Here is a 27,495-nt window from a genome sequence, read left to right as displayed (position 1 = left end):
GCAAGAAAGTCATCAAAATATGTGTCTCTGATCTTAGACCTCAATTCTGCAAACTCACCAGCAATGTACATTTAAAGATGAAATTTAAAAAGTCTATTTTTCTGAGAAAATAGGTAACACCATTTTTCCTAGAACATTCTGTCTGAATGGCATGCATTTTACATATTGATTATATTCATTATGAGCCAGATCCTTGGGCCTGATGCCAATTAGCCCAGTTCCATGGATATATCTCTATTATGCTAGGGCTGAGGACCAGCTCTCAAACCTGCAGTTTTCAACAGCTGCATGGCCCATGTAATTCTCAGAGGATTATGAAAAGCTTTCAGTTACTTTAATTTCAACTCTATTTAACAAGCACAAACAGGGTATTGGTGAGTATTATCAAATAATAAGTAGCTTGCTTTTGCAGATAAGTTCCATAAAGAATTTTAAGTGACTTCAAAATATAGCCTTTTAAATTCAATATTGTGGCAAATTGAATTGAGTTAAAATACATTATATTTGACATACATATAAAAAAATCTACTTAATTCCAAGAATACTGAATAGTCTATCCAAAACTGATATAAGAAGGCAAGGCCATGGATTTCCCAGTTTATTGTATGGGTTTTGAATTCCAACAAACAAAATCATATCCAAATTGTCAATGCTTAAAACAAATATAAACAAATTAGGTGTAACTCCAGTGTCTACTGTTTCCAGATTAACTGTTTATTTTTGCAATTTATAGCTGTGCCACAAGTTACTGTAATGTACACTAAGCACATATTGAAGGAATTGGGCAAGATACTCTATTTCTAAAGTGTTTCTGATTAAATAAGGGGCTTTGAAATGTTTAAGCAATGTGTACAATGGGAATTATTTAGAGAGCTTAAACATACATGTCACTCACAGAAATATTGGTTAAAGTTAACTCGTACTAAAAAAAGAGAGGTTTTCTTTTACACAGCTAAGTTGCAAGTTGTGTTATTAAATGAGGAAGGTAGGCAAAGCAAGACATTTATCATGCAACAGACAAATGACAGAGGACTGCTAGTTAGACAGTATAATAAGTGCCATCTAATTTTCTCTTTCGAATCAATTTATTCTTCAAAGCCTTGGATCATCATCAAGGGACTGCATTTTCCCGCTCAGAAATTACAGAACTGAAAATCAGGTTTTATAAAATATTCTACCAGTTGCCCACAAACCCTTACAAATAACCACTAGAATGGATTTGATTAGGCTAGTGGTGACAGTATCTCTTCTTATGCAAATAATTGAGTGGTTTTACTCTTCTCAGACACTATTTTATAGCATTACTTGAAAATCAGACCCTGGCTCATCAGTAACCACTAGAAAGTTTTTTCATCCTTCCAGTAATCCACAGATTCTTTTCTGCATTTAGTTGAACATTAACCAAGGGTATATTTTGCATGTTCTAATTTGCTTCACAGTGTTTACCATCTTTCTGCAACCAAGAAAATAATTTGAAAGCTCAATGATAATAATAGTTAATAATTGTATGTCAAGTGCAGCATTTTTCAAAAGCAACTCAACAGTGGTGACCTTAAGGATTTTCTCAAAGGAAACAATCTACAGCTCAAGAAACTTTCCAGTGGGAGCAGTGAAGGTGATCTTCCAACCAAATGTAGTTCTGTAAATAAGACACAGTCATAAGCAACCTGGAAAGATCATTATGTAAACTGTCAGAAGTTGGAAAACTAAATGGGTGCATCTTATAATAAGAGACATTTCATTCTAGTCCTGTGAGTGAGAGGTAATGCCTGGTGTTCCCATTTTTGGACATGGCACACTCCTGCTTTCCTTAATGCCTTTCCTTCTCAACAGTACATTATGACATCTACCAAGAAAAAGAAAAAAAGAGAAAGAGATCAGAAGTAGAGTTGCAAAAGTGACATTAAGATACTTTTTTTTACCCATTTTCAGAGAAAACCTGCTTATCAAATTGTTCTGTGATATTAAATTGTGCAAAACTGCTCTTTTTCTGTGCTATCTAATCAGGTAGCCAAACACCTGAGCTTCAAGGAGCTCACAGTTCTAAAGACTAATGCTGTTGAGGGAATCAACCTGTGTGGAGTCAGGGAATCACTCAGGTTGATTTTCATGTTAAGATACAGCAGAGTATTCTGACTCCAAGTGGTTCTTCTGAGAGCTGAAAATATATGTTAGAGGGTAGAACAGACAGACTTTTAAAGAACAGAATATATTCTGCATATTCAATGTACAGTATATATTCTATATATATTGCTATAGGACCAGATCCTTGGATTTAAGTGATTTGGTTTGATGCTAAACCAGGACTCAGGATAGCAAAAAAAAGTGAGAGAAAGCAGCATTTTGTTGGAAGCAGATCATTGATAACTCACACTAAAGGTCTGCTTGGAGCATCTGAATAGATCCAACAAGTCAGGCCAACAGTAATAACCATACAGGAGCCACATCCTGGGCTGGGGATTGCTGGAGTGCATCCCACTTTGGCAACAACCCTTATTATCCCTGACATGGCTCATGAGGAAACCAGTATTGGATTGAGCAAACCCTTACACAGCCTGTCTAATAATTCCCTTCTGGCAGCTACATTTTGTAAGGTCTGTATTGCCTTGGAAAACACACTGAGGTTGGATTGGGGAACTAGGAATTTGATATTCCAAATATGTGCTAGCACTTCTCAAGAACATTAGTAATTTCTATCACAAGCACACAGGTAAACATGGCCTTAAAAGTTTTAAAAGGTAATAAAGCTGACAGTTCAGATGCACATTCATTAGCCAGTATCCCACTGTACTAGAAAATGTTCTTGGATAATCTTTTCTCCAAATTAAAATTAAAACAAGCAAATTCTTTTAATGAAAATGAAGTTGTTGTCTGAGCAAGAAAGAATTAAAAAATCCACACAGATTATACCTATGATCTCAAGATAATAGATCATTGGAAGGTTAGAAAAATGGAGTTAAGGTGGAATTTAGGTAAATTTCAGTATAGTCAGGGATGGGAACACACAAATAATGTACCAAAAAATCTGCCTTATAATGACATCATCCAAAAGACATGACTGTTTTATGGGTTGGCCCTACAAGAGATAAAACTAATTTCAAACAGAAAACATCTCTTTCCCCCTCTACAAGATCTTTTTCTGCTTTCTCTATTAACCCAGATTGAAAATCTATCAATTCTTGGACAAAGAGCCAAATTTATGCCTAGTGTAAAGCAATGAAACTATACTTTTCATTATACTTATGTTGTAGTAGTCTTTATATAAATTCTGGCTTGGAATATATAATCATACTTGGTTTTATCTGTTATATATGTCATGATTTATTTAAACACTTCTGCAACTTCATGCAATCACAGTTGAAGGCAATCACTATTCAACAAAATTGACTGAAGCTGTTGATTGAGCCTTTATCTACACTGGCTGAATCTGAGCCTGTAATTCTCTGCCTCTGGTGGCAAAGATGGAAGTGATATAATTTATATGTGGAACAACTATTGCCTGTTCTAATGGCTACACAGTACAGTGTTAAAGTACCAGCAGTGTTGACCACAGCCCTGCTTCTACTGCTCCACCAATGTAGAGTTGTGTTGGTGGCAAATTACAAGGGCTATTTTTCCTAGCTCAGGCAAGGCCATGATAATAAGAATTATTTGAAGTTGATATTTGATTAACGCTGGCAGTAGTCTATAAGTGATTTCCACTAGACAACATCTAATTATTTCATTATTTCCCATTAGTAATGGAATGAAACAATTCAAAACAAACAGCTAGAATGACTGTTTTGCAGGAAGCTCATAAACATCAATTCATACATGTAGAAATCTTACTAAAATTTTACCAAGCTGGCCTGTTGAACTTGAAAGGCATATTTTATCCCAATCAATGCATAAAAGTAAAATTATCTCTAACGAAGGCATGTTTCTGTGCTGTACAGTTCAGCTGTAATGATCCCCACACACTGCACTTGCACATCAATTATGATAATCATAATCACGGTCGTTAAGCTGAATGTTCATTATTATCAGGATGCTGGTGACAGCAGATTCAATCATCGGCTGCAATGGGCAGGCAGTCACAGTCCCACCCAAGTTTCTGCAGACAGCGTTGTGCCACATTAAACCCAAGATGTGTTCCACATCCCACTCCATTCCAAAAGCTGCAGACGGTAAAGGTCAACTTTATGTTCTGTGCAATATGCTTAGGTTCTCTAAATTAATTCTTTGCAGTCCTGGGTATTTTTATGCTTTGTAGATAATAAAATCCTGTTTAGGGCCAAAATGCCTGTGCAAATAATGAAACTGTGATCCAATTGTACTGTAATTCACCTATAATAAGGCATCAGAGGGAAGAATCTATTAGAATGGAACATCTTAAACTATCACTTCCTGAATTTTACAAATAAGAAAACATTAAATGCTGTTATTAAAGTCAGTTTTCTAAAATGCATATGCAAACTAATTCCAATACCCATTAAAGTCTGCAAGCTATCATTTCTGCCTCAGCAAATATGAACATATGTGAGTGTTTTGACAGCTGAAAGACTATAGTTAGTGTATTTGATCCCTTGACTGTCCATCTACATTGGAACCTATCATTGTAGATTAAATTCCTAGTGACTAGTAAATATTTATATCAAAACTTATATTAATTATATCAAAGGCATTCCAATATAATTAGATAGATAATGTAAAATTTAAAATATGCGTAGCATTTTTATGTTTTATACTGATTTACTGAGTAAACTAACAGCATTCAGTTTCATAAAGGTATAGTATTTCCATTTCTTGTTTATTTATAATGAAGAATTAGAACAGAACAGTTTTTCCCTTAACTCAAACTTCTTTGAAATGTAAACAGAGTGAGATAAAAATTTTCAGATTATAACTAGACGAGAAAAGAGCTACTAACTTTTCCTCACATAGATATGGTAATTATTATGTTTGGAGGAAGTCTATGCTAATACCCTTTCATTTTCCAGAAGAAATGTAACAAGGTAATATTTTTCATTGTTGCTCATTTTGCTCTGAAAGTAATTATATAATTTACATACTAATCTTTTTGTGACTTGAATTAAATTGCATAGCAATAAACACATGAAAACCTCAGGAAAATAATACTAGGACATGCTCACGCACACAAACACACACACAAAGCAACTTTTTGTATTTAATATTTTAAAAAGCCAGCTGATATCAGCTAGCATCAAATAATAGCTCAGCAGCTCAGACAGGTCACTGATCCACTGACCACTGACTTGACTCCTTGGAAGAACTTACAGTCTGACCAGCAACAATGCAAGAAATTTGTTTAGCATAAGACTGTCAGAAACTGAATAGAGATCATGGCAGTGTTATCAGCTATGAAGGTTGTAATAGAGGTTGCATCCACAAAAATACAACCTTGTGATAAAGGAGGGTTGTGTTCAGCAGACAAACTCTTAAGCAAAAATTCCTTTTTTCTGGTAATATTTTACATGCCCTTTAGTCTTGTGACTCATTAGAACAGATAATTTTGTTTATAGCACTGATATATTCAAAGTTTTCATAGAAACAAGAAAATGACACAAAGCTCTATCAAATTTAACAGTTAGGAATGTATGACCTCACACCTGCCTATAGGCCTTTTTCCATTAAATTGCCATGAGGAGCTTGAGGTTTTGTGGCTCTTTTTGGGTTTTTTCCTGATAATAATGACCCATTAAAGCAGTAGGTAAGTCATAAATAGCCCTTTTCTCCTCTTATCTCTCTGCTGGGGTAAGTGGCTCCTAATGGAAGCTTTATATTGATTTAGAATTGGGGTTAGAAGGCTCTGTGTCATGTTGGGTTAATGTATACAGCTATTCACCTCCAGAGACTCAGGTTGATATCTATCCAAGATCACAAATGAAGTGAGTTTTTTTTAGTTAAACCCATAGTTTATGTATGTGTGAGATGATATACAGTATAAATACCTTTAGATTTTTGATATCATCTTCTGAGCCTGAGCAATAACTGCCAAGAACTGGAAAACCAAGTCTTTACAGGACAAGATGAGTACCAGAAATAAGACATTTAGGTCCTTTTCATATATAATACTTATGCTGTGAGACTTCAGCCATTCATATCTTCCACTTCTTGCTTTTGAAAGACAAATTCTGATCTTTTTGTTTGATTGTCGATGTTTTATTTGTAAGGAGATATAATTAATGCATGTTTAAATACCAAAATTTTACTCTGAGCTCATTTTTAAACTTAAAGTGTTGAGGAAAAATATTTTTTAAATGTTCCTTCTCAAAATAAGATTTCTTGGAACTTGGTGTATATTTGCAAAGGTTAAACTGCTTTCAAGGAAATTATTTATCATATCTTACAAAATCCCAGAATTGTTTAGGTAGGAAGAGACCTCTTGAGATCGTTCATCCTCTACTGCCTGTATACTCAAACAGAGCAGGTTGTCTACACCATGGACATATCTTAATTTGTAAGAGTAAATATACAGACTCTCATAAATCAAAAAAGGCAATACAAACAGAATGAAACTTGGCAAAATGCATATAACTGAAGATTTACTTCATCATGGTCTTAAATTCTGATCTTGTAGGACCAACAGGTGTTGAATTTCCTCAAATTGAATTTACCAGAGTGTCAAGGAAATTTCACATCTCATCACAGCTCTAACTACGTGATTTTATAACATGCTAGAAAGAATCCCATTGGATTGCATGATCTCTGGATCATACTGAAATTCACTTAGTCCTAATAAAACAGCAGTCTGAAATTGTGAATAAATCCTGGATTTTTGCAGTGACTTACCTTATCTGCTATCCACTTCTTAGGATATACTTCTCTGAAATATTTAGTTCCATAAGCTTCTCGGCCATATTTGCCTGAGTTATAAATTGATGGCTCATACTTCTCAGCATGTTTGTGATATGAAGAAAATGGCAGAAATCTGAAATTCAAGAATATTTTAAAATTAGTTATGATCTTCTCTAGATGCCACAGAATTGATGTAAATCAGTGCTGCAGGATACATGTCCCTGATATTTTTCACTACCTTCCTAATATTCCCCTTGGTATTGTGAGAGGATTACTGCAATTTCTCCTACAGTTTCTTTCAGATTAAATTTGGAGCAAAGGGATAGTGAGTTTCAATAGGACAAAATGAAGACTTTGTGCACAAGGATGTAACTTGGTTCACTTCCATGAGTGGATTATTACTTCGTCTGTATCTGCATGAACAACTGGTGGGATGTGCAGGGAGGCCAGGGTTCCCTTTGCTGGGAGGTGCATGCTGATAGCTCAGGTCCTAGCAGGCAGTGCAGCCTGTGCCACTGCCAGTGGCAGGCACTCCCCATGCACAGGGGACAGAGATCACCTCCGGAGACAGATACCCTTTGGTATGTCATAACCAAAGCTCAATAAACTGTATTCTCATTTAACAGAACAGAAACTTGGGCATATTGATAAACCACAAAACAGAGAAATTGTTTCTCCAGAATTCACACTGTGTACTTTACTCTTAAGTTATAATTAGGCCCTAATTAGCAATCCTTTTGAGCCAAGTTCTTTCATTTTCGGCCATAATGATGATGGACTTGCTGCTTACAGAGTGCCAGCGAGCAGTGAAGCTCCAGCTTCCTGCTGGAAGGGGTTTTCAGATGGATGTCCCTAATTGTCATGGACAACCATGGGGGTTTTGGGCAGGTTCCACAGCAATCTGTGTGAAGAAAGGTGAAAACATCTTGTATATAGAAGATCTGCAAGACATCCTACAAACACAGTTTCAACTATATCAGTTTCCAGGAGTCATGACAGCAAACAAGTCCATTCTACTAGAAAGTAAAACATTGGGAACTAATGCTGGTACTATCATTGCTGGTACTCTGAAAAAATCAACATGTGTTCTTAATTCTAGAAGTGCAGGAAAAAATATTACTCAGTAAAATGAGAAAGATATGTTTCAGAAGTCAAAAACATCACTTTTAAATGCCATGACAAAAAGTGCAGTTAATTAGAACTCTTCCTTAGTTGAAAGCTTTTCAAAATCCAGAGTCTCTGTAAGAGTTATGCAAACAAAATTTTGATAAAAATGAGGATTAAAATACCCTTCTTCATCTCTCAGCTGATACAGGTGCAGAAAATTATTTATTTTGACTATGATTTATCAACAACTGTTTGAGTGTTTTTTAAAAATTATTTTTCTTTCCATCTCATAAAAATAAACGGTTTTAGAATCTTTCCAGCTATACTATCACGTGCCACAAACAAATGTCATGTAAAGTTAGTGAAAGGAAAACCCTGAGTTAGCAGACTTTTAAATAATAAAAAGCTATAGTAGCATGTGTATACCCATGGGAAAGGACACCCTCACACAAGACAGATTAGGGTACTTGTAATGCTAATTTGCACATGGGATGGACATCACACACACACACAAATTAATGTGGCCCCAGTGTCCCAGAGAATACATTGAAGGTGCTGTGAGCCGGCTGCTCCACTTGCAGTTTTTATCACTTCTGAATTGCATTTTAATAGTACATTTTTCTTTTGTTCAGACATGAAAGAAAATTGGCTTTCTCAAGGGATTGGATAGCTGAGAAGACAAGGCTTGCAGTTTTGGGATTTGCCCGTATATGCACGGAATTTAGTTGAGACATGGCATTCATAATTTAATATGAATACCATGTCTGTAAAATTTATATACAAAATGATTTTTAAATCTTGAGGAAAGTAGAAGAAAATTATTACAGTTTTCCTTAAAAAAAAAAAAAAAAAACAACAAAACAAAACTATGTAAAGGTTTTGATTTGCTGTGGATCAGTTAATCTTCATCTTTTTTGGCAAACAAATTCTCAGAATAATGTCAGTTCTACTATGATTCAAAAAAAACCCCACAAAATTAACTTTGAGACACAACTAGCAGTATGTTCTTTTAAATTAAAGAACAAAAACATAATAGGGTATAATGCTATCAAGTAGAAGCTTTTTCTTCTGTTTACAGTTCTGTTCTCAGAGTCAGGGGGCAGATCCTTGAAGTGATGATGCTCTAGCTACAAGAAAGGATCACATGCTTGTAAATTTAGTGTCTGCTTAAAGTAAGTGAGAATTTTCATTATGTGGATAAGTAATTAAAATAATACAACAATTTTTTATTTCAAGTAGGGTAACCAAATTAATGAGAGTAATACAAAATACATTATACACCCCCCCAACCAATAATAATAGCAAGAAGTAATAGCAATGGAAAACACTTCAGTAATGGTATTATGTTCTGTAGCTCTTTGTATACACCTGGCACAGCTTTTCTCAAAATTAATGACAGTATGTGCTCTGAAAGTGACAGAAGAGAGTGATGGAAGAAGAAAATTAAAACAATTCAGACAATGGTAGGATACCATTATCAGCTGTACAAGTTCAGATTTCGATATTTTAGATTTCAAAATATTCACTCATTATTCCTACATCTAGGTTTCAGCTTTTCCTTGTGATTGAAGTCTAAATTCAGAAATTCTTAAAGGTTTTCAGTAAGCATGACAGAGACAGGAGTACCAATCAAAGAATAAAATTCTATATTGATTTTTTATTGTACTATAGGGCAAAGTCAATATAAGCTGAGACTTCCCAAAATACAACTCAAAAGAAGGTGAACTTTCCCTAAATAAATATATTGAAAGATGAAAAATTATTTAATATCAGCCTGAATGAGAGATATGCCACAGAACACATTCAAAATGGGGAAAAGTTTGGGACAAAAATTGGGAAACTACAAATGGCAGTATTGCTCATGCTTAACCTGAGAAGGACCAGGACCTAGGTTGCTGTGTCACTGGTGATGAAGACCAGCTGCACTGCTGCCAGGACCTCACTATGTTGAACCTAATTAGCCCAAAAAGACCTAGAAGACTTTGCTTAGCAGCCAAACCAGGATCTGACAGCTGCTGAAGGTATTTATTTAAGTTTAAGACACCACAGATATTTGTTGCTAACAAAAATAAAAATTCTTTTATCTCTCATCCTGACCTTGACCTTCCCTGTACTATTAATTTCATCTTTCTAATCCTTTTCCCTCACATATTTACACTCCCACTCCATGATTTTTATTCCTGCATTCCTCCATTTCTTCCCTTTAGTCCATCTCTTTTATTGCAATCTCTCTCTATTTTGACAGAAGATGTAAGAGGCCTTTTAGATGCTGCAGGTTTTGCAGCTGGGTTGACAGAGATGACAGATGCAGGAGCAGGACCTGGTTTCTGGTGTCTGTGGCAGTGTGAGAGGAGCACAGCAGCACAAGCAGGAAGGAGAATTTCCCAGGTCCATCACTCACTGCTGGGCAGCAGTATCCCAATGCTACATGGTACTGACCAACAGGACACAGGACAGAGGCAGTGACTTCCTTGAAATTGAAATGACAAGAAAAAAACCAGAGTGGTTCCTCAGCATGTTCTCCAAACCTGCCCAAGTAGCAAAATCCCAGCAGTCTAGTGGAGCAGGCAGGTAATCCTGATCCCAGAAATGCCTCAAAACATACCCAGGCTTCTGAGAAAGAACTGCCACATCTACTGCTGGACTGCCACACCTGCTGCACTGCCAGGGGACAATTAGAAATATAAAACAGAGTACTGCTTATGTGGTTGTTCAAACTTTCATATTTGTATGTACTGCATATTTTTGTAATTTATTAGGAAAAATGCTAGCAAACTATTAACTCTATGGCATTGTTAAATTTTTATTTGAAGTGTTTTTATACAATAGCAATTCAATTCCTTGTTGTCTTGATTTAAATCAAATGAAATAATTTTATCTCACTTTGAAGAACTCTGTGAACAATTAGTTCCAAAAAAGCCATGCTTCTCTATCAGGAATCTGTGATCGTTATATTCTTTTTTTTTTTTTTTTTTTTTAATAAAATATGACATCAATTTTAAGCTTTCAAATTTGGATTATACCCGAACTAATTTTTTCATCAAATCCAATCTTTTCACTTGAGGAACAAAGAAGGAAGCATAATGGTCTTCAATAGCAAAACAACTGCATCAGGGCAGACATTATTTAGTTTATAATGCATGCATATTAAAATCAAAGTGTTAGATACAAAAATAAAGATGGAATATTTTATTTAACATATCTAGTGACATTACCTTTAGTGCACCGTTTTTGCCATGGGAAGTCTGCTTGGGTGCATTAGTACAAATATTGTTTCTGGTAATATACTAAATACATGGTTTATTGAAAAGGTATCAATCATTTACTTGTAACATCAGTAAATCTAAAAATCCTCTGGCCATTTTTATTTAACCCCTGTCTGTGATAATGTAAAGTGGCAAATAAAAGCACAGCCTGGTTCCTGTAGGAAGTAAAAGAGATCTCTTCTGCAGCAAATTCTGGAACTTCTTAATTATACACAGACTTATTATCTGCATCCCCAGTGTTATAAAGTACCAGAACTTCATTAGAAAAATTAAGATGGAAAAATGAAGGCGCTACTTTGTAAATTTCCAGTGGAAATTAGCTGGAAGAAGCAGAGGAATACTGGATCAAAAGAGGGTAATCATGCTTAACTGTGCCCTAGAGCACCCGCATGTATAATACGATTTGCACAGTAACTACCTCTCCTATTACTGCTTGTTTGGAGTATTCTGTGTTAATGGGGTTAGCTAATTTAGTATTTTAACTTAAAAAGACTCTGCTGATTAATAAATGTTGCACACTGTGCTAGTAATTAAAATAAATGGAAGAGTTACAAATAGAAGTTGAATTGTTAAGAAAACATTATCTGAAAATATATGATAATCCCTGTTTATCATAATACAATAACAGTCCAGAAAATATGCAAATTGCTGAAGTTGCAAAGCATATGACAAACTAAGTATAATTTGAAAAAAGTTTTCAGATGTGTTGTGTTCGTATAACATAAAATGTAGTAGCCATTTTCACTACAGCTAAGTCAGAAACACTGTGAAAGATTTTATAACTCTAGAAATCAAAAGATTTTTTAAAAATTCTAAACCTTAAAGTCACTTGCATTTTAAGTTTTCTTACCATAAATACCAAGCAGCTCATAGCATTGAAGCTTTCCAAGTACAGAGCTTATTTAGGTCACTAATTTCTCTGCAAGTGTATCTGTCCTGCCAGTGTAGGCAGAGTTGTAAAGAAAAGCCCAATCTTGCTGAAAATAAGCCCACGAGGAGTTGGGTGTTGCTGTATTCACACAGCATGGGAGAGGCAGAATCAGTGAATCAGTGTGACCAGGCTGTGCACCTCCAGCACAGCCCTGAGCACAGACACAGCCAGAAGCTGAGAGGATGTTTCTGGTGTCACACCACAAGGCTACAATAAATTAGGAAACCTAAGCCTTACACTACTGCTATCACCACACTGCATCTCATTCTGATGTTTGTTACTTCATAGAGATATTTAATAGCATACTTTGAAGTATGAGGCATTTTATATGAGACAGATTTCATCAAAGTTAATGAAAATAATTTACATTATCCTTCTCTGGAAAATTAGGCCAGCATGCCACTGTATGCAACTGAGGAAAGAACTTTTTATGCTTTATCTAAATCTGCTGGATCCAGCAGTTGGTGTCTCAAACTAGACACTCTATTAAGTGGCCATCCCATAGGAATGCAATTGTCACTCCTATCCAACTGGAGGAGGAAATTACTTCATTTGTATGAAAAATAGCACAATAAGGTAGTAACAGCTTCAATTACATGAGAAAAAGGAATCATTCTTATTAGGCTGGATTACCCAGTTGCTTTTCCATTACAGAATAGGAAATTCCACCATTTGCTTTAGGTAAGCACAGTATATTCTCTTTTGGTTTCATTTGTACTGCTTCTGTCTGCCTCAAACTCTCTCACAGCTTTTCCCAATTTTTTCTGCATTTTATCAAAAGCAAGAACTTTGTCAGAGCTTGCAACACTCATCCTATCATCCTGTAAACAACAACTTTAAAGAACCCTGATAATTAAAGGTGTGTCAGAATTCTGAATGTTGCTGAAAATTTCAGGTACATGCCAACAACCTTTCTGTCTTAAAGAGACCCTCCACAATACTCACCCTGGAAATATACATATCAAGGAGTCTGTTATTTCATGCAAACACAATCTTTTTCAACAAAAACCATACAAACATACTTCTGCTGCTCATTCTTCTCTTATTTTCTAAATCAGAAGAATAATCAGCATAGGAAGCACTACCAGAAAGAAATAAAGTCCCAAAGTACACAATTACATAGCAAGAAACAGAAATTTGTCAATTCATAATAGACACTGCTGAGAAAAACCTACTATAGAATCTGAGTAACCCTTTGCTGGCTCCTCCCTGGAGACCAACATCCCACACAGCAGCTGCAGCATTGCTAGTGAGCATTAGTCCTGGTGATGACCTGCAGCTCTGTCATCACCTTTTCAAGGTTGCAGATGTGACCCTTGCATGGTTGGTTGAATAAGAAGCACAAATGGAATGATCACAGCCTGAAAATGTATAATATGCTTTGCATTTAGTGTGCATGAAGCTGAGCATCATTGATTGTTGGGACATTGCTTCTGTGCATTAAGGATGGCATTAAATGCTTCCTTACCCATAAGGTAAATAAAGATCTCACATCAAATAATATCTACCAAAGTTGGAAGCCCCAGATTTAAACTGTACAAGACCAAATCTTCATAATTCCATCAATGAAGAGTCAGTGAAACATTTATTGCAACGTCTGACCTTCTGAAAGTGTTGACACAGTAATGTCTGGGGTAAACTTCATCAAATAAGGGCTGGGCAATGTAGTCATGACTATAAATGAAGAACACCATCTATCTTCAGTTGGAATGCATCAATCACAACTAATTCAGTGAAGAAAACACTTTAAATGAGAGGGAGAGTATTAATTACTACCTAGTGATACGAGTTCTTTTAAATTTCACCAGCAGAAATTAGATATAAAAATGAAAAGAAAAAAAAAGCACAAATTTAAGATGAGACATGAAAATTAGGCTGTTTCCTCCTCACACCAATACACAAAAGAATACAGAGAGAAATTAGAAAAGGGGAGGGTGTTTGGAGTATATAAAAAAATAAAAGGGAAGTATAACAACCAAAAACGTTGTCCAAAAGTGAAAAAGTAATCAAAATATTTTTTAAATTTCAAAACTGTTTTTGAGTAGAATTTTCATTCCAAGATACTATTAGTATTAAATTGGGGGAAATGGTCTGACAATAAAAATATAGAAGCTGAACCATGTAAACACAACTGATTCTGGCACTCAGTCCTGAAGCTGACACATAGCAATATGGAGCTGATAAAAAAGCATGAAACAGATCAAAGAAAGCAAAACATCTTGTGCCAGTGATCACAGGCTGCTCATGAGGAAAAGTGATTCCCTTCTGTCCTGAATTCTGGTATTGAATGGCCAAAGGATTTCCAAGAGCAGTGAATTCAAGGAAAAGGTAGCAAAACATAACTCTTTTTCTAGTTAATTACAAAACCAGAGAAGGTGACTTAGCAGGCTTTTATTATGATTGGAAAAAACGGTGTTTAACAGTCCATCATACAAAGGAAAAAAAAAAAACCACCAAAAAACAGCAACAACAAAAAGGAAATATTTTGGCAACAGCCTTAAAACTTTTGGGACAGAAGCCCTAATCTTTTGGGATGGATTATGCCTGTATTTGAGATATTATGGAAAAGAACTGGCCTGTCTGACACTATTACAGCTGCTGTGGCTTAGGAAATCAAACTGCTTCAAACATGATTCCAGTTTTTGTATCATGTTCTAACATTCAACATATGCTCCCTCCCCTCCCAAGTGAGCTGTGGTACACCTCTGGGAGAGGAAACAAGTCTCATTGGCACACAACACCATTTTTTCCTCCCATATAATCAGTAAGCTCCCAGAATATGAAGACTGAAACAGTTTTTTTTCCTTTGGCAAGATGCATGTGGCAAGACAGAATTTGCATTTGTTTTCTTATTCTCCATTAAAGCCATCTGTTGCATCACATGTTATTATTATTACAAGTTCTTTTAGACATTCATAGGTATAGATGGCACATGTCACACAATTACAAGATAGGGTCTCTGCCCTGAGCAGTTTATAATCTAAGGACACAGAATTTAGAAGTATATACATAAAATGTTTTCTAGTAAGCTGTCAGGTTTGACATTTCATTTAGACAGGCATGAAAGGTTTCTGAAAGCAGTGGAATGAAGAAAACAATCTCACAACAACATAAGAAAAAACCAAAGGACTCACTTTTTGTCATGTATGGGACTTCTCCATTCCTCCCTTGCTGCTGCCTCTCTGGCCGTGGCTGGTGGTGGATGCATGGATTCTGCCACTCGCAGGGTTGGCTCCAGAGGTTTGTAGCGCTGCCTCAACACCTCGGCGCGATCGCGGAAAGGGCCCTGAAAGGTGCAGGGAACACAAGGGCTCGTTTGGGCTTACAGCTCTGTCCTTCCCCTCTTCTATTCATGGCACATCGCCATGAAATGGGACACAGGATGTTTGGGAAGTGCAGCAAGACCCTTCTCCCAAAATAATTCATTTTGGTAGGGACTTACAAATAGTATAAAGGTTGATAATATGCTCTAAAGCTTCAAGGACATTTGTTTAGCTACTAATAAATACTTGAAATTTTAAACAAATATATTGTTAGAACTGATTAGCAAAAGTTTTTACTTAGAAGAAAATATTGGTGCAATAAAAAACAGTCATTAACTATATCTAAATTCTGCTTAAGCAGAAAAATTAAGTATTTTATTTTGCATAGACCAAGCTTGAAAGAACATACTCTTTTCAACATAGCTATAAACCTACCTGGAAGGAAACTTAATGCATGGCTTAAGATACAATTCTTCTAATAGAATTCAAGTGCATGACTTCAGTACTACGGGCGTACAGTCCATTTCTGAAAAGTCTAATTTCACATTAACTTTGTAATATACATATATGTCTTTTTTTTTTTTCCCCCAGAGTATATTGTTTAATAACTGATTGTATCATGTCTACCATTTAACAACACAGATAAATAGCAGCAGGAAGTCCTCTCCTGTGCTGCTGAAATGACATATCCTATATGTCTCACTTCTAGTATTAACCCTTAAGAACTTACCTGGAATATAATTAGTGCCCTGTGCCACTCAGGGCAGTTTAATGGCAACCTTGGACTAAGAAGTATTAAAATTAATTTTTATTTTCCTCATTGTTGATCTTGCAATGAACTAGTAAAACCTTTTGAAACTATGAACAGACAAAGAATCCTAATCACAGCCTTTATTCTTAAAGATATCCTTCTTTAAATAGGTTATCACTAACAAGTCACAGCTGGAGTTACTGCAAGCACTGAGTGAAGACTGTGGGGCTAATAAAAAGAAATGATTCACGCCTCATTTATGTTCACTTATGTTTTACATTAATAGAAACCAATAATAGGAACCAGTTACCATAAAAGTCATGGACCGTAAATAACACAAATGGCAAATAAGTATCATCTAGTACTTTTCACAGCTGGACAGGAGGATTGCTATATTTGAAAGTAGTTAATGGGTTTTCATTGGAACTTTACTTTTTAAAGGCGCAGCTACAAGATTTGAAGATATTTTAAGGGTCCCAGTAAGCAAATGAGCGTGGTATTTACACTTCTTGCAGGTATTTTCTTGCTTCTGTTTCCTAAGTCTGCATAAAAAATATGTTCATTTAAAAAAAAACACAAAAGACTTAAAACAGAATTAAAACTGCTACTGCCCGTGAGAGAATAATCAATATTAGAACAGGCAATTAAAACTAGTAAACAGTGTTCTAGTGATACATAACTTGATGATCAAGTTATAAAAAAGTTTCAAATTTATAATAAAAAATGAATATTCTGTTACAAGATGTTTGCTTTAAGTGAATATATGGAGGAAGAAAGAAATAAAAGTGCTATTACCAAATAATACCAAGAAAAATATGTTTGCTTTTAAAAGTAGTCCTTCAGAATATTGTATTACTTTTCTTCACTGAAAAATATTGACTCACATTCCTCAAGGATAAAGTCCAAATCAGATATCTAAGCAAGGGATATTCTCCATCTTTAATTTCTGAGACATAACTAGGAGGTAGGAAAAAACCCCCAGTCTATAGTTCAAGTAAAATTGCAACTACTAATAGAGAGAGAGGGGGAAAGGAGGTAACTAAGCAAATGTCCCTCAAAACAAATCTGTGACCTCTCTTATGGAAGCAGAGTATATATATTAGAATACTGAGAATTCTAAACATTCCCTGAAGATTTTTCTGCTCCTCTGAACCATGTATTTGAAGAAATTTACTTAGTAATAAGGACCTCAGGAATGTATCTTAAATGAAGAACTCTAAAAACTCCATGTATCTATTTTCATTTTGCAAGATTAAGACTTGTGAAAATTGTGGTAGATTGGTGCTTAAAAACATTTTCAAATTGACAATGCTTGCTAACATTTCAGGTATCCTGATTCAAAATGGAAATCTTTATGGGGAGGTCAGGCTAGAAAAAGAAGGGAAGGAGTAAACAAACAATTTTTACCCTGAAGGAAACTCACACAGCTCTATGCTCTATGTTTGGAATCTGTACTGAGTAGCATAAATCTTATTGATACCAACTGGTTTGCCAAATAAATAAAGGTTAGCAGATCAGCATTCTTACTACTTTATCATAACATCAGAAACTCATAATAAAAAATAAGATCTGCATGAAATTATGCATTCCTCACTGTCCCCACTCCAAAACAGATAACAGCATGCAAAAGATCTAAATGGTAATGTGCATTCTGTTATTAATGCCTTTTAATGAATAGATGACTAATTTAAGCATTATCCATGTTTCTATCAAACTATAATTTTAGTTAACTTAGTAATAAAAATGATAGATCTAACTGATGTAGAAGCATCATTAAAACATTTCTTTTAAATACACTATCTTACACACACAGATCTTACCTATTAAATGCTAAATACCCATTTCCCTAAGAGAACACTGAAAGATAGGTTTTTTTTTTCCTTTAAACATATATAATTGACATCCTCATATAAAATATCCAAACCTACAGGTACTAAAATTTTAGACACCTGAAAGAAAGTAACAAGTGGCTCACAGTAAGCCAGGCAGATATTAGAAAAAGAAGCTTGGTGCCAAAAAGTGTTACCACAAAGAACGAGGACACAAACATACCTAGTAATTAAATTTCTTATTGTCACACCAGACAACTTTCAGGATGATGTGTTCTGATGGGTTTTCATTTCCAGCTGTTTCATCAGCTCAAACCAGTGTCCTTTTCTTAGACATACAACCCTAAATTGTCAAAGTGCTGTGCAGGGATTTAGCCGTGTGACTCCCATTAACATCAATAAGAGTCGGGAAGCTAAATCCACGCGCTGTGCTTTGAAAATTTACCCCACAGTGTACATCCCAGGGTGCTGAAAGGATTAAAGTATTATATAGTAAATTCCCTCTTTGAGGTGCAGAAAATAAACAGAACTCTTCTGGTTTGTTCTAAAAGGCTATCTGTGCATGACTGCTGTGCGAGCATCTGAACTTAGAAAGTTCTATAAAATATTCCAAATCCAAGCAGAAGCTTGTAAGATACTTTGTATACAGTAAAGCAGTTTTGCAAGAGCACCTTAACAATGGAAGAACTGTGAGTTCTTCCTACTTATTTGAAAGCCTGATTCCTGCACCATGTTCACAAGGCAAAATCTTTCCTCTTTCCTGAGAGACAATGTGACCAGTCATATCCTGCTCAAGGACTGTCATAGCCCCCTTGGTCCCAGAAGGAAAAGCTATAATGTCATGTTTATGTCAACTTCAAATTCCCTGATCACCCAAACTGCTTGTTGGCTCACAGTTTGTCTCAATTCAACTGTGAGTCAATGAGGTCATTCTATGAGGAATCTCAAGCAGTCAAGGTAGGGAGAACACAAGGAAGGACAAACCTGGAGATTCTGAAGTCGATTCTTACTGTTATAAGCTGTGGGCTCACCTCTGCTTCTCCAGCGGTGTTCTCACAGGCCTGCACCTTCTTAGAATAATAGAATCATAAAGGTTGCAATAGACCTCCATGACTGAGTCCAATATTTGACCAAACACCACTTTGTTGAACTAAACCATAGCACTAAGTGCCATGCACACTCATTTCTTGAACATTTCTGGGGATAGTGACTCCACTAGCTCCTTGGTCAGCCTTTTCTAATGCCTGACTACTTTTAAGTGAAGAAATTCTTCCTGATGTCCAGCCTGAACCTTCCCTGGCACCATTTGATGTGTCCTCTTGTCCTGTGACTGGCTGACTGGGAAAAGAGACCAACCCCCAAATGCCTTACAGCCTCCTTTCAGAGTTGTGAAGAATGATATTGATTAAGAGGAGTAAAATACCATTAACAAAATATATATACATTGCTTGTTGCTCAAGTTGTTATGTTTCTGCAGATAGGTGATATTTTCACAGTGAGTTGCTAAGAAGGACTCATTTAGAAGCATTTTCTTTCTAAGCAAGATACAGATGAAGAAATTTAAGTATAGAATGGAGTACAAAAAGGAAAAGTGACAGAGGTTCTGAAGATGTGTCACTCAAAATGAAACAAGCATGGAAAGTTTATGTGTGAGCTAAATAGAAGATTCAGTACATTGAACAAACTGAAAAATTATTCAGAATAGAGGGAAAGACAGAATATTACTATTCAAAAGTAGTTGTATCAGACACCTACTGGCAAAAGCTACATGATCAAGTGAGGAACACAAAGATCTCAAAACTTTTTCTGCTGTATATATGGTCATATTCCCAACAGGTTTTGATAATAAGGTGGCAAAAGCTGTCTTCCTATCCTGTGAGACATTCACTTTGATGCATTATCTCACAGATGTCTATTACTTTACAGAAAAGAAAAAAAATTCTATCTGCAAATATGGTGACATCAAAAGAAGTTAAAATTGAGACCATGACAGCTAAAAATGCAAGCTGGGCAGCTTGGCTATGATGGAGCACAACATGTAGAACTCTTTGTTATTAAAGCTGAGACACACCTAGTGAACACAAGAGAGCAGGAACTACTCTGAACTGAGAGGATGCCTCAGTCTTCTTATTGCAAACAATTGTAAACTGAAGACAAAGTTATCACAACTGCTTAACTTTTCCTATCACCTTTCATTTCTCCTTTTTTAAAAAAATATTTAAGATTAGAAATTAAGAATTTAAGATCTAATGAATCATAATATTGATATTCAATAATATCAGGTCATACTTTTGAAGTATCATAAATTACACTTTTCTTTCCAAGGAACAAAAAACAACACATAAAAAATAATATTTTCCTGTTTCTATGCAACACCTAGATTTCTTTTTCTTTAAGTCAAATCTGTGCCAAAGACTTTATATCCTCAATGCAAACACTAGATTTATATTTTTTTAAACTTCACAAAAGGGATTTTCAGACCTGGTGATCCAACTGCAGATATTCTGTGATAATCTATGATAAAAGATGTGAGCAAAAGCTGCCTCAGAGTCACTGGAAAATGTTACCTGAGGTTTCTGTCTGTCAGCAGGTAGCAGAGGCAGTGCTGTGACAAAAGCTGGGGGTTTTTTACAAGTTGGCCAGCCATAGAGCTCATCAGTAAAGGAACTCCCCATTTTCTGCTTTCTGTGGGTCAGTGGCTTTGACTTCTGTAGCAGCAGTTCCATGGGATCTGGGGATTTTCTGAGTGGTGAATTGTAGATGCCTGGAATCTGAGCAGAAAATGGGATTAGCTTTGACTTCAACTCATTTAAATTTCTATATATACTAGGAACAAAATCAGACAGTGGCACCTGCTGCACTTTTAAAAGTGAAACAGTCATTAGTTAAGGAGGAATAGAAGAGAAAGTATGGAATATCAAAACTCAATAATTGCTTTTTTCCACAACAAAATATCCACAATAAATTCCTGGATAACTATTAAAATGTGTTTAGTCTTAATATCATAAAACATGTGAAAAATAAAAATTTACCACAATGATTCTTAAATTGTGACTAAAATAGAAAGGTTCATTCATCACTGAATTTGATTTTTTTTACATCACTAATTGTATGACTAGTATGATATAATACAAAAATTACTAATATAAAACACACATTTCAAATTCTGTTCCAGTAATCTACACAGTTAACAATCTGTGAATATCTGGCAAGTCAAAATTATGTGACAGATTGTTCTCAAATCATACCTATATATGTAGGGATTTTATCAGTTGTATATAAACAATTCCCAAATAGACATATGTGAGTTTACTTAATTAATTATGAACTGTTAAACATGAGAATTCCTTTTCCATATTGCACAAAGCCACTAAATTTCCTATAAAACAGATAACATATGATTAAAATACACGAAAATTAATTCAAAGATACCGAGTTGCTTTAAAGATAATTATATTTTCTACAAAGGTATACTAAAACTTTTAAATATAAAAAGTCAAAATATATTGTCCTTTGCTTTCATCATAATTCTAATTACTAATAAACCTTGAATAAAAGTACTAGGAAAACAAAATGGTTTCAAGATGTGGGGAATGTTAAGGAAAAGAGTAAATGTTTAAATTCTTGTATTGCTCCTTTGGAACACTACTGAGGATCCATGAGAAAACTGTGTAGGGAGTCAGGCTCCTCATTAAGTATTAAACTCTTGGGGCTAAGAGGATGGAACTCTTCCCAGTTAGCTCTAATGCATTTTTAATTAATATATCCTACTGGGAAGTTCCAGTTTCTTGTGTCAAAACAATTCAATAAGTCACATATAAAACACAGTGTCTAATAGACAAAAGTATTCAGAGATGATAGCTTATTCAAAATAGTGTTGAGCTATCAAATTTTTTAAAGGCTACTTTCTTCATCTCTAAGTTATATGGGCCTAATGAGAATTTATTTTGTTGTTCTGTTATTTGTTCCCCTCCTAGAGCAAACCCCACAAACTATTTCACTAATGGGCAAAATGTACAGTGGGAAAGTGGACATGAATAGAGGCAAGTGGTAGAAACATATGTATGCCAAACTACCACTTGTTCCTTCAGCTCTACAGGATGCCAGATTATAATGGCAGGGATCCATGCTTCAAACAGCAGGCAAGCAGAATCACTGGAGTGAATGTGAAATTCCAAGTCCACCTCTATGATCTCTAAAGTCCAGCTGCAACTTAATCTTTTGTTCTGCAGATCAGGCTCTTACTCACAGAAACATTTTATAAAGTTACAGATTCTCCTCATGCTATTATTTCCATAGTATTTCATACATTGTTATATAGCAATTTTCTTCTCAGCCCAGTAGAGTTTTGCCTGTGAACAATTGGTGACCTGTAAGTGCTACATAAAGACAAGTTTCGTGTGTTGTCTTGGAATTCATTGCACTCTCCAATGATTACTGAATGCAGTTACACCATATACTTTTTACACAAATTCTCTCAAATATAAAATGCTACAGTTAACACAAATTCCATACAAATGGAATACATTAGATTCACACAAATTAGAACCCTTGCTGGAGATACACAAACCATCTCTATGCCATGGTCATTGTATCTCTTCACCCTTTAGTCCTACCACAGCCTTTGGATCTGCCTACATTATGACCAATTAATTTTTTTGCCTTCACTATGTTGTTAGAGGAAATGCAGTAAATAGAAAATAGCCTGCAACTACTTTTTTTAGCATATTTCACTGAACTGCTCATTGTGTTGTTGCTTCATTTCTCCACCCCTTCCTACACCATCCATACTCAGCTGTGGAGATTGTGTTCTAGCCATGCAGAGGTTTCCAGCCAGGGGGAGAGATACTGCTCTCATGGTATGTCTGTGAAACATATTTTATAGAAAGGAACAATGGCACTCAAAATTTAAATATTGTCCAGGAGGGAAACATCTCTATGCTCATCACTGAGAATCAGGGTGATCTGGAACAAAACACTAAAGCATCATAACAACTCTCTAAAGCTGGCAGGCATGGATTTCTTCATTAGTAACAAATCCTTACTAGGGCTCTGTCTTCCCAAAATTTACACCCCTTTTTAAGCCTTTTCTTAAAAAAAAAATAAAAATCAAAAATGCTAAAGAGAAAATTGAGGAGGAAATATTTTAATTTTTACTGGAAAAAAATTAAAGTATTAGATTATTTCAATCTACATAACACAATTTATATGTTCTTCCTCTGAATAATTAAATACAAGAATAACTTTAAATTGATGTTCTGTCTAGGCACCTTTTTTAGTCACACTGAGAGATAGTGTAAGTGTCTCTGTGATTAAAATGGCTTTCTGATACTGCATTTTGCAATTTCTGTTAAAATATTATGTATATTCTATTGTTGTGCTTCTTCGATTAAATGTTTGACAGTAATAAAAAACTATAGTTCATAAAGGGTTCAAACACTGTGAAATGCTACTGAATATCTCCAGGAGTACTAATAAAATTGGCTTTTAGCACTTTTAATGAAACCAAAATTAGCCATAATAAATGTAGAAACCCATTGATTCAGTGTCTTTGGAATTATTATTGCTGAAAAGGTGTCTTAACAAAGAGTCATCTTTTGTTGCTTTTTTTTACATACTCTCAGGTTAAATGCATACAGATATTATATCAACTTTGAAAATGAATTTGTAGTTTAGAGAGGTCAGCTTGACACTTTAAAAGTTTTTGCTTTTTCCACAGAAGAAGTTCATTTAGATTTGGGTCAAAATTGATTACAAAGTGCATATTTAAGTAATTATTTTTCAAGCAATCCTTGTTAATTGCTTTACATTTTAATTATATATGTTCAAGCATTCAAGAAGACACATAACAGAACAATCAACAGAGTATCTAGATAGATAAAATTAATACTAATTTACTCCAAATTCCCCAAGGTTTGAGTCAAGTTTAGGCCTAGATTTAAAATTGGTAAAATTTGGTTAAGAGAAAAAAGGGGATGAGTTTGATTCTACTTTCCAGTTTAGATCAATCACTAGAAAAATTGCTTCCATTCTTTTAAAAAAAGTATCTCTGCAAGTTTTAGTCTTGTTTTTGGAATTTCTTGCACTGTGCAATGTGTATTCACTCTAACCTCTGCAGGGAGCTGGCAGTCTACTGAAGTCTCAGAAATGTACTTAATACATTTGCATATCTTCTTGAGACAAGTACAATGTATTAAAAGCATTACTTCATTTTTTTTTCCTACCTTAATAAAATATTCTCTCAACTACAAAATTACTGCACTTAATACTGCTTTTTCAATGGTAGAAAAGTATATATCTTGGATATTACCCCATACTATGATTTCAATATTTTCCCTACCTTTAGTCCATAAGAAAATATGTAATGGTCCAAAATATTACCATAGATTACAAAAAAGTACCTCTGGTCTGCAGGGAGAATTACACATTTTCCAGTACCCATGGCTCTTCAGCACTAAGAAGGGACTCTGTCAAAGCCAGCTTTCAGGACTTCATTTCCAGGAACAATTTTCTAAAGTGACAAACACTATGGGGAAATCTGTGCTAACTGTTAAAAAACTTACAACTGAGTTATTTGCAGTACTGTCATGCTAACTTCCACCTCAATAAGACCACAGAAATCTCAGGAGAGGACTCTGCTAATAGCTTCTTACTGACCTCCTTACATCAGGCCCTTCTGGTGAATGGTGGCCCAGTGGTGAATATGGCAAATGAGGTGTGAAAGCAGAGATATATTTTTTTTTTAAGACTATGGTTCTGGCTCGTCAGGGAAAAGGGGGAAAAAAAAAAAAAGAGTGAGAGAGAGAAATGAGTTATACAATAGATATATTTTCCCCTAGAATTCTCTGCCTCAGACCTTCCATCATGGAAACCCAAGCATGACCAGGAATATTAATTGTGTCAGGTCAAGCATACTGGCAAATGTACCATTTGTTACCCAGTCATCCTTAGCATTACATTAATATTTTGAATCATTTTGCATTTCTAACACTCTATCATTTAGTTTCCTCCCAATCATTTTCTTATCTTTATAATTAATGATCAAATATAAAGGAGGAAAAAAATCATAAGGAAACAAATATTAATTTAACAAACATTAGCAAGGAAAAGATTTGGGGATTTTATAGTCTGAATTGCTTCCACCACTTAAGCTGTATTTACTCAATATCCTTTTTTTTTTCCTTTTTCTTTTTGCCATTGCAATACAGAGAGAAAGAGTTGACTTCCTTTCTGTCTTAATTAATTTTTCTCCAGAATAAAAGAAGAAAATTATTTAGGAGTTGCCTTGAAAGCTAAACTATGAAGTAAGGCAGTAGCAAAAGAAATAGAAAGAAGGAAGAAAGGAAAGAAAAAGGTGCAGGTAGAAAGGGAGAGACAAGGCTGTGTTAACTGTGCTGGACAGTTCCACAAAAAAGATAGGTGACCCCAAGTGGTATAATAAATCCTGAGCACCTTAGATTCTGCAATTTTTATTTACTAATTAATCATTTCTTAGTCTTCTTTCCTATTTCTTGTCTGAGCTTTTAAAGTCTATGTAAAAAATTACAAACCAAATATGTCCTAAGATGCAGCATAGCTATTGTACTGCAAACAATAACACCCATGCAAAATTAAAAAATTACCAAGTTGAGCTGAAGATATACTGTAAGCATCAAATCAATAGAAAGTGTATTCTTATATATTTACATATTTTTACTGTAACTTAACTAAGCTATAATAAAGATATGCTCTATTTTAATTACTTTTTCAATATCAACTCTGAAAGACTGAAATAATCAACATATATCATGAATATAAATGTTTAATTTAACAGTCATTAAATCTTATAAAAAATAGCTTTGAGGGAGGAAGCTTGTGCAAGTGGTTGTCACAGTAAGAACCTAAATAAAATGCTACTTTCTCACTCTGGTCTTTTAATGAGCAGTTAAATGAGAAAGAAAAGACCAATAAAACAGGGACTTCACTTGAAATCCTTTCTTTCTCCATTGTCATTTGTAAAAAAACCTAAGCAAGCTGAGAGGACAGGTAAGAGATCTTTAAAAGCCATAAAAGTAAAAGCATGAAGGAGAGCTGTGAATGAAATATTTGCTAGAGATGGGATTGCTGAATCAACACTGACCAGTGCACTTCATCATAATTATCAGGACATACTACTGCCAGGGGATTTATAAAAATCCCACTCAGCAAATAATTGCCCTGCTGTTAGGAGATAGTCGGAGTGTTAACACACTGTCACAGTCCAGCGTTTAGTAAGATATTCAACATTCAATTACTCTTGCTGAGAACTAAAAGGAAACATGATCATTTCTCAGCTACTGCAGTTATGCTTCCACATGAATTCCAGTGAACAATCCTGTTAATCCCCAGATATAGTTTCTCTAGGAGGGAAAAGAAATACCCCAAAACATTAATGATCCGCAAGGAAGTAAGTGTTTATATAACGCTGGATACATGTGTGTAAAAGAGAAGGAATTTTAAACTTCTAAATGACTAGCTTTTTACAGACTTTCAGAATATTTCATATTTAGTGAAAATAACAGAACATAATTTAATATCAGATTTATTTTAGAAAGAACATCTGTAAAAAATCTGCAAATACTGTTCTAGCAACAAGTATAAGACTATGTCCATGAACTAAAATTCGAAACATCAAAATATGTTAGCTACAATAGAAGATATTCTACTAGCAACAATCTGCAATTTTTTTAACTAATGTGAACAGAGTTCTGTATTAGCAAGCAAGAAGTACATTGTAACATTTATGCAGATGTTGGAAAAATACCATAGTGTGGTTTAACATTCCGGTTTGAGATAAAACTTCTTTACCATGCCTAACAATAGGAAAAATATCACCCAGCTTCATAAATGTAGGTTGTTCTCACTGAGCTAATGCTACTCCTCAGGCCTGATCCCTTAATCCCTGAAAAATAAACTCTCAGGAATTTCATCTAAATAAGAACTGGAGGACCTAGCCTGTTATTGCACCTAAGGTATTCTACCTTCTTTGAGATACTGCTTTTATGGAGGGACTGAAGAATTCATAAATGAGTGATGAGTAGCGTATTTTCTTTCAAGTGGGATTAATTACCTGTCTTCTTCTTAATATACATTCTGTTTAAACAGAGTAATAGAAACATTAATTATTGTTATTCTGCCTTCAGAATGTAAAGCTTGGTTCAGTCCTTTTCATCTGTGAAATGTTTGCTAGATATCAAAATAATAGTGCAATGACTGTTTAAATGCACTTGTATAAGTAAACCAAGCGGCAATTTTATGGACTATACAACGAGGTGTTAAGGGAATATTCAAGTCCAGTATCCTGGCCACAGACCATAAAACCAACCTCTAAACATGCAAGGCACTAAGTTCAATTGCAGGAAACAACATTGTAGTTGAGTCTCCAAACAAGTACCAAGTGCTTGGACATTTAGGCACCAAGACAAAAGAGAAACATAATCTTAGTTTACTGCATGAAAGAGTGTGGCACAATACCCAAAACACAGCAGATCAGCAGATGCAGTGGCATCTTTCATTGATTGTCTCTCTGACT

The 27,495-nt window shown here is 35.0% G+C and overlaps 1 protein-coding gene across 1 annotated transcript in view; it reads right to left on the bottom strand.

Annotated features, from left to right (window-relative positions):
• SPATA17 (spermatogenesis associated 17) overlaps window positions 1–27,495 on the bottom strand; it is an 86,365-nt gene that overhangs the window by 14,885 nt on the left and 43,985 nt on the right. Inside the window, exons 7-9 of the mRNA XM_079331936.1 lie at window positions 20,513–20,716; window positions 15,237–15,388; window positions 6,793–6,931 (exon numbers count right to left, since the gene is read on the bottom strand). Of these exons, the coding sequence (XP_079188062.1) occupies window positions 6,793–6,931; window positions 15,237–15,388; window positions 20,513–20,716 (495 nt within the window). The remainder of the gene's footprint in view (window positions 1–6,792; window positions 6,932–15,236; window positions 15,389–20,512; window positions 20,717–27,495) is intronic.

Source organism: Erithacus rubecula (genome assembly GCF_903797595.1).
Source record: "Erithacus rubecula genome assembly, chromosome: 2".
In the NCBI taxonomy this organism is placed as follows: Eukaryota; Metazoa; Chordata; class Aves; order Passeriformes; family Muscicapidae; genus Erithacus; species Erithacus rubecula.
This window is presented reverse-complemented; position numbering and strand designations above follow the sequence as displayed.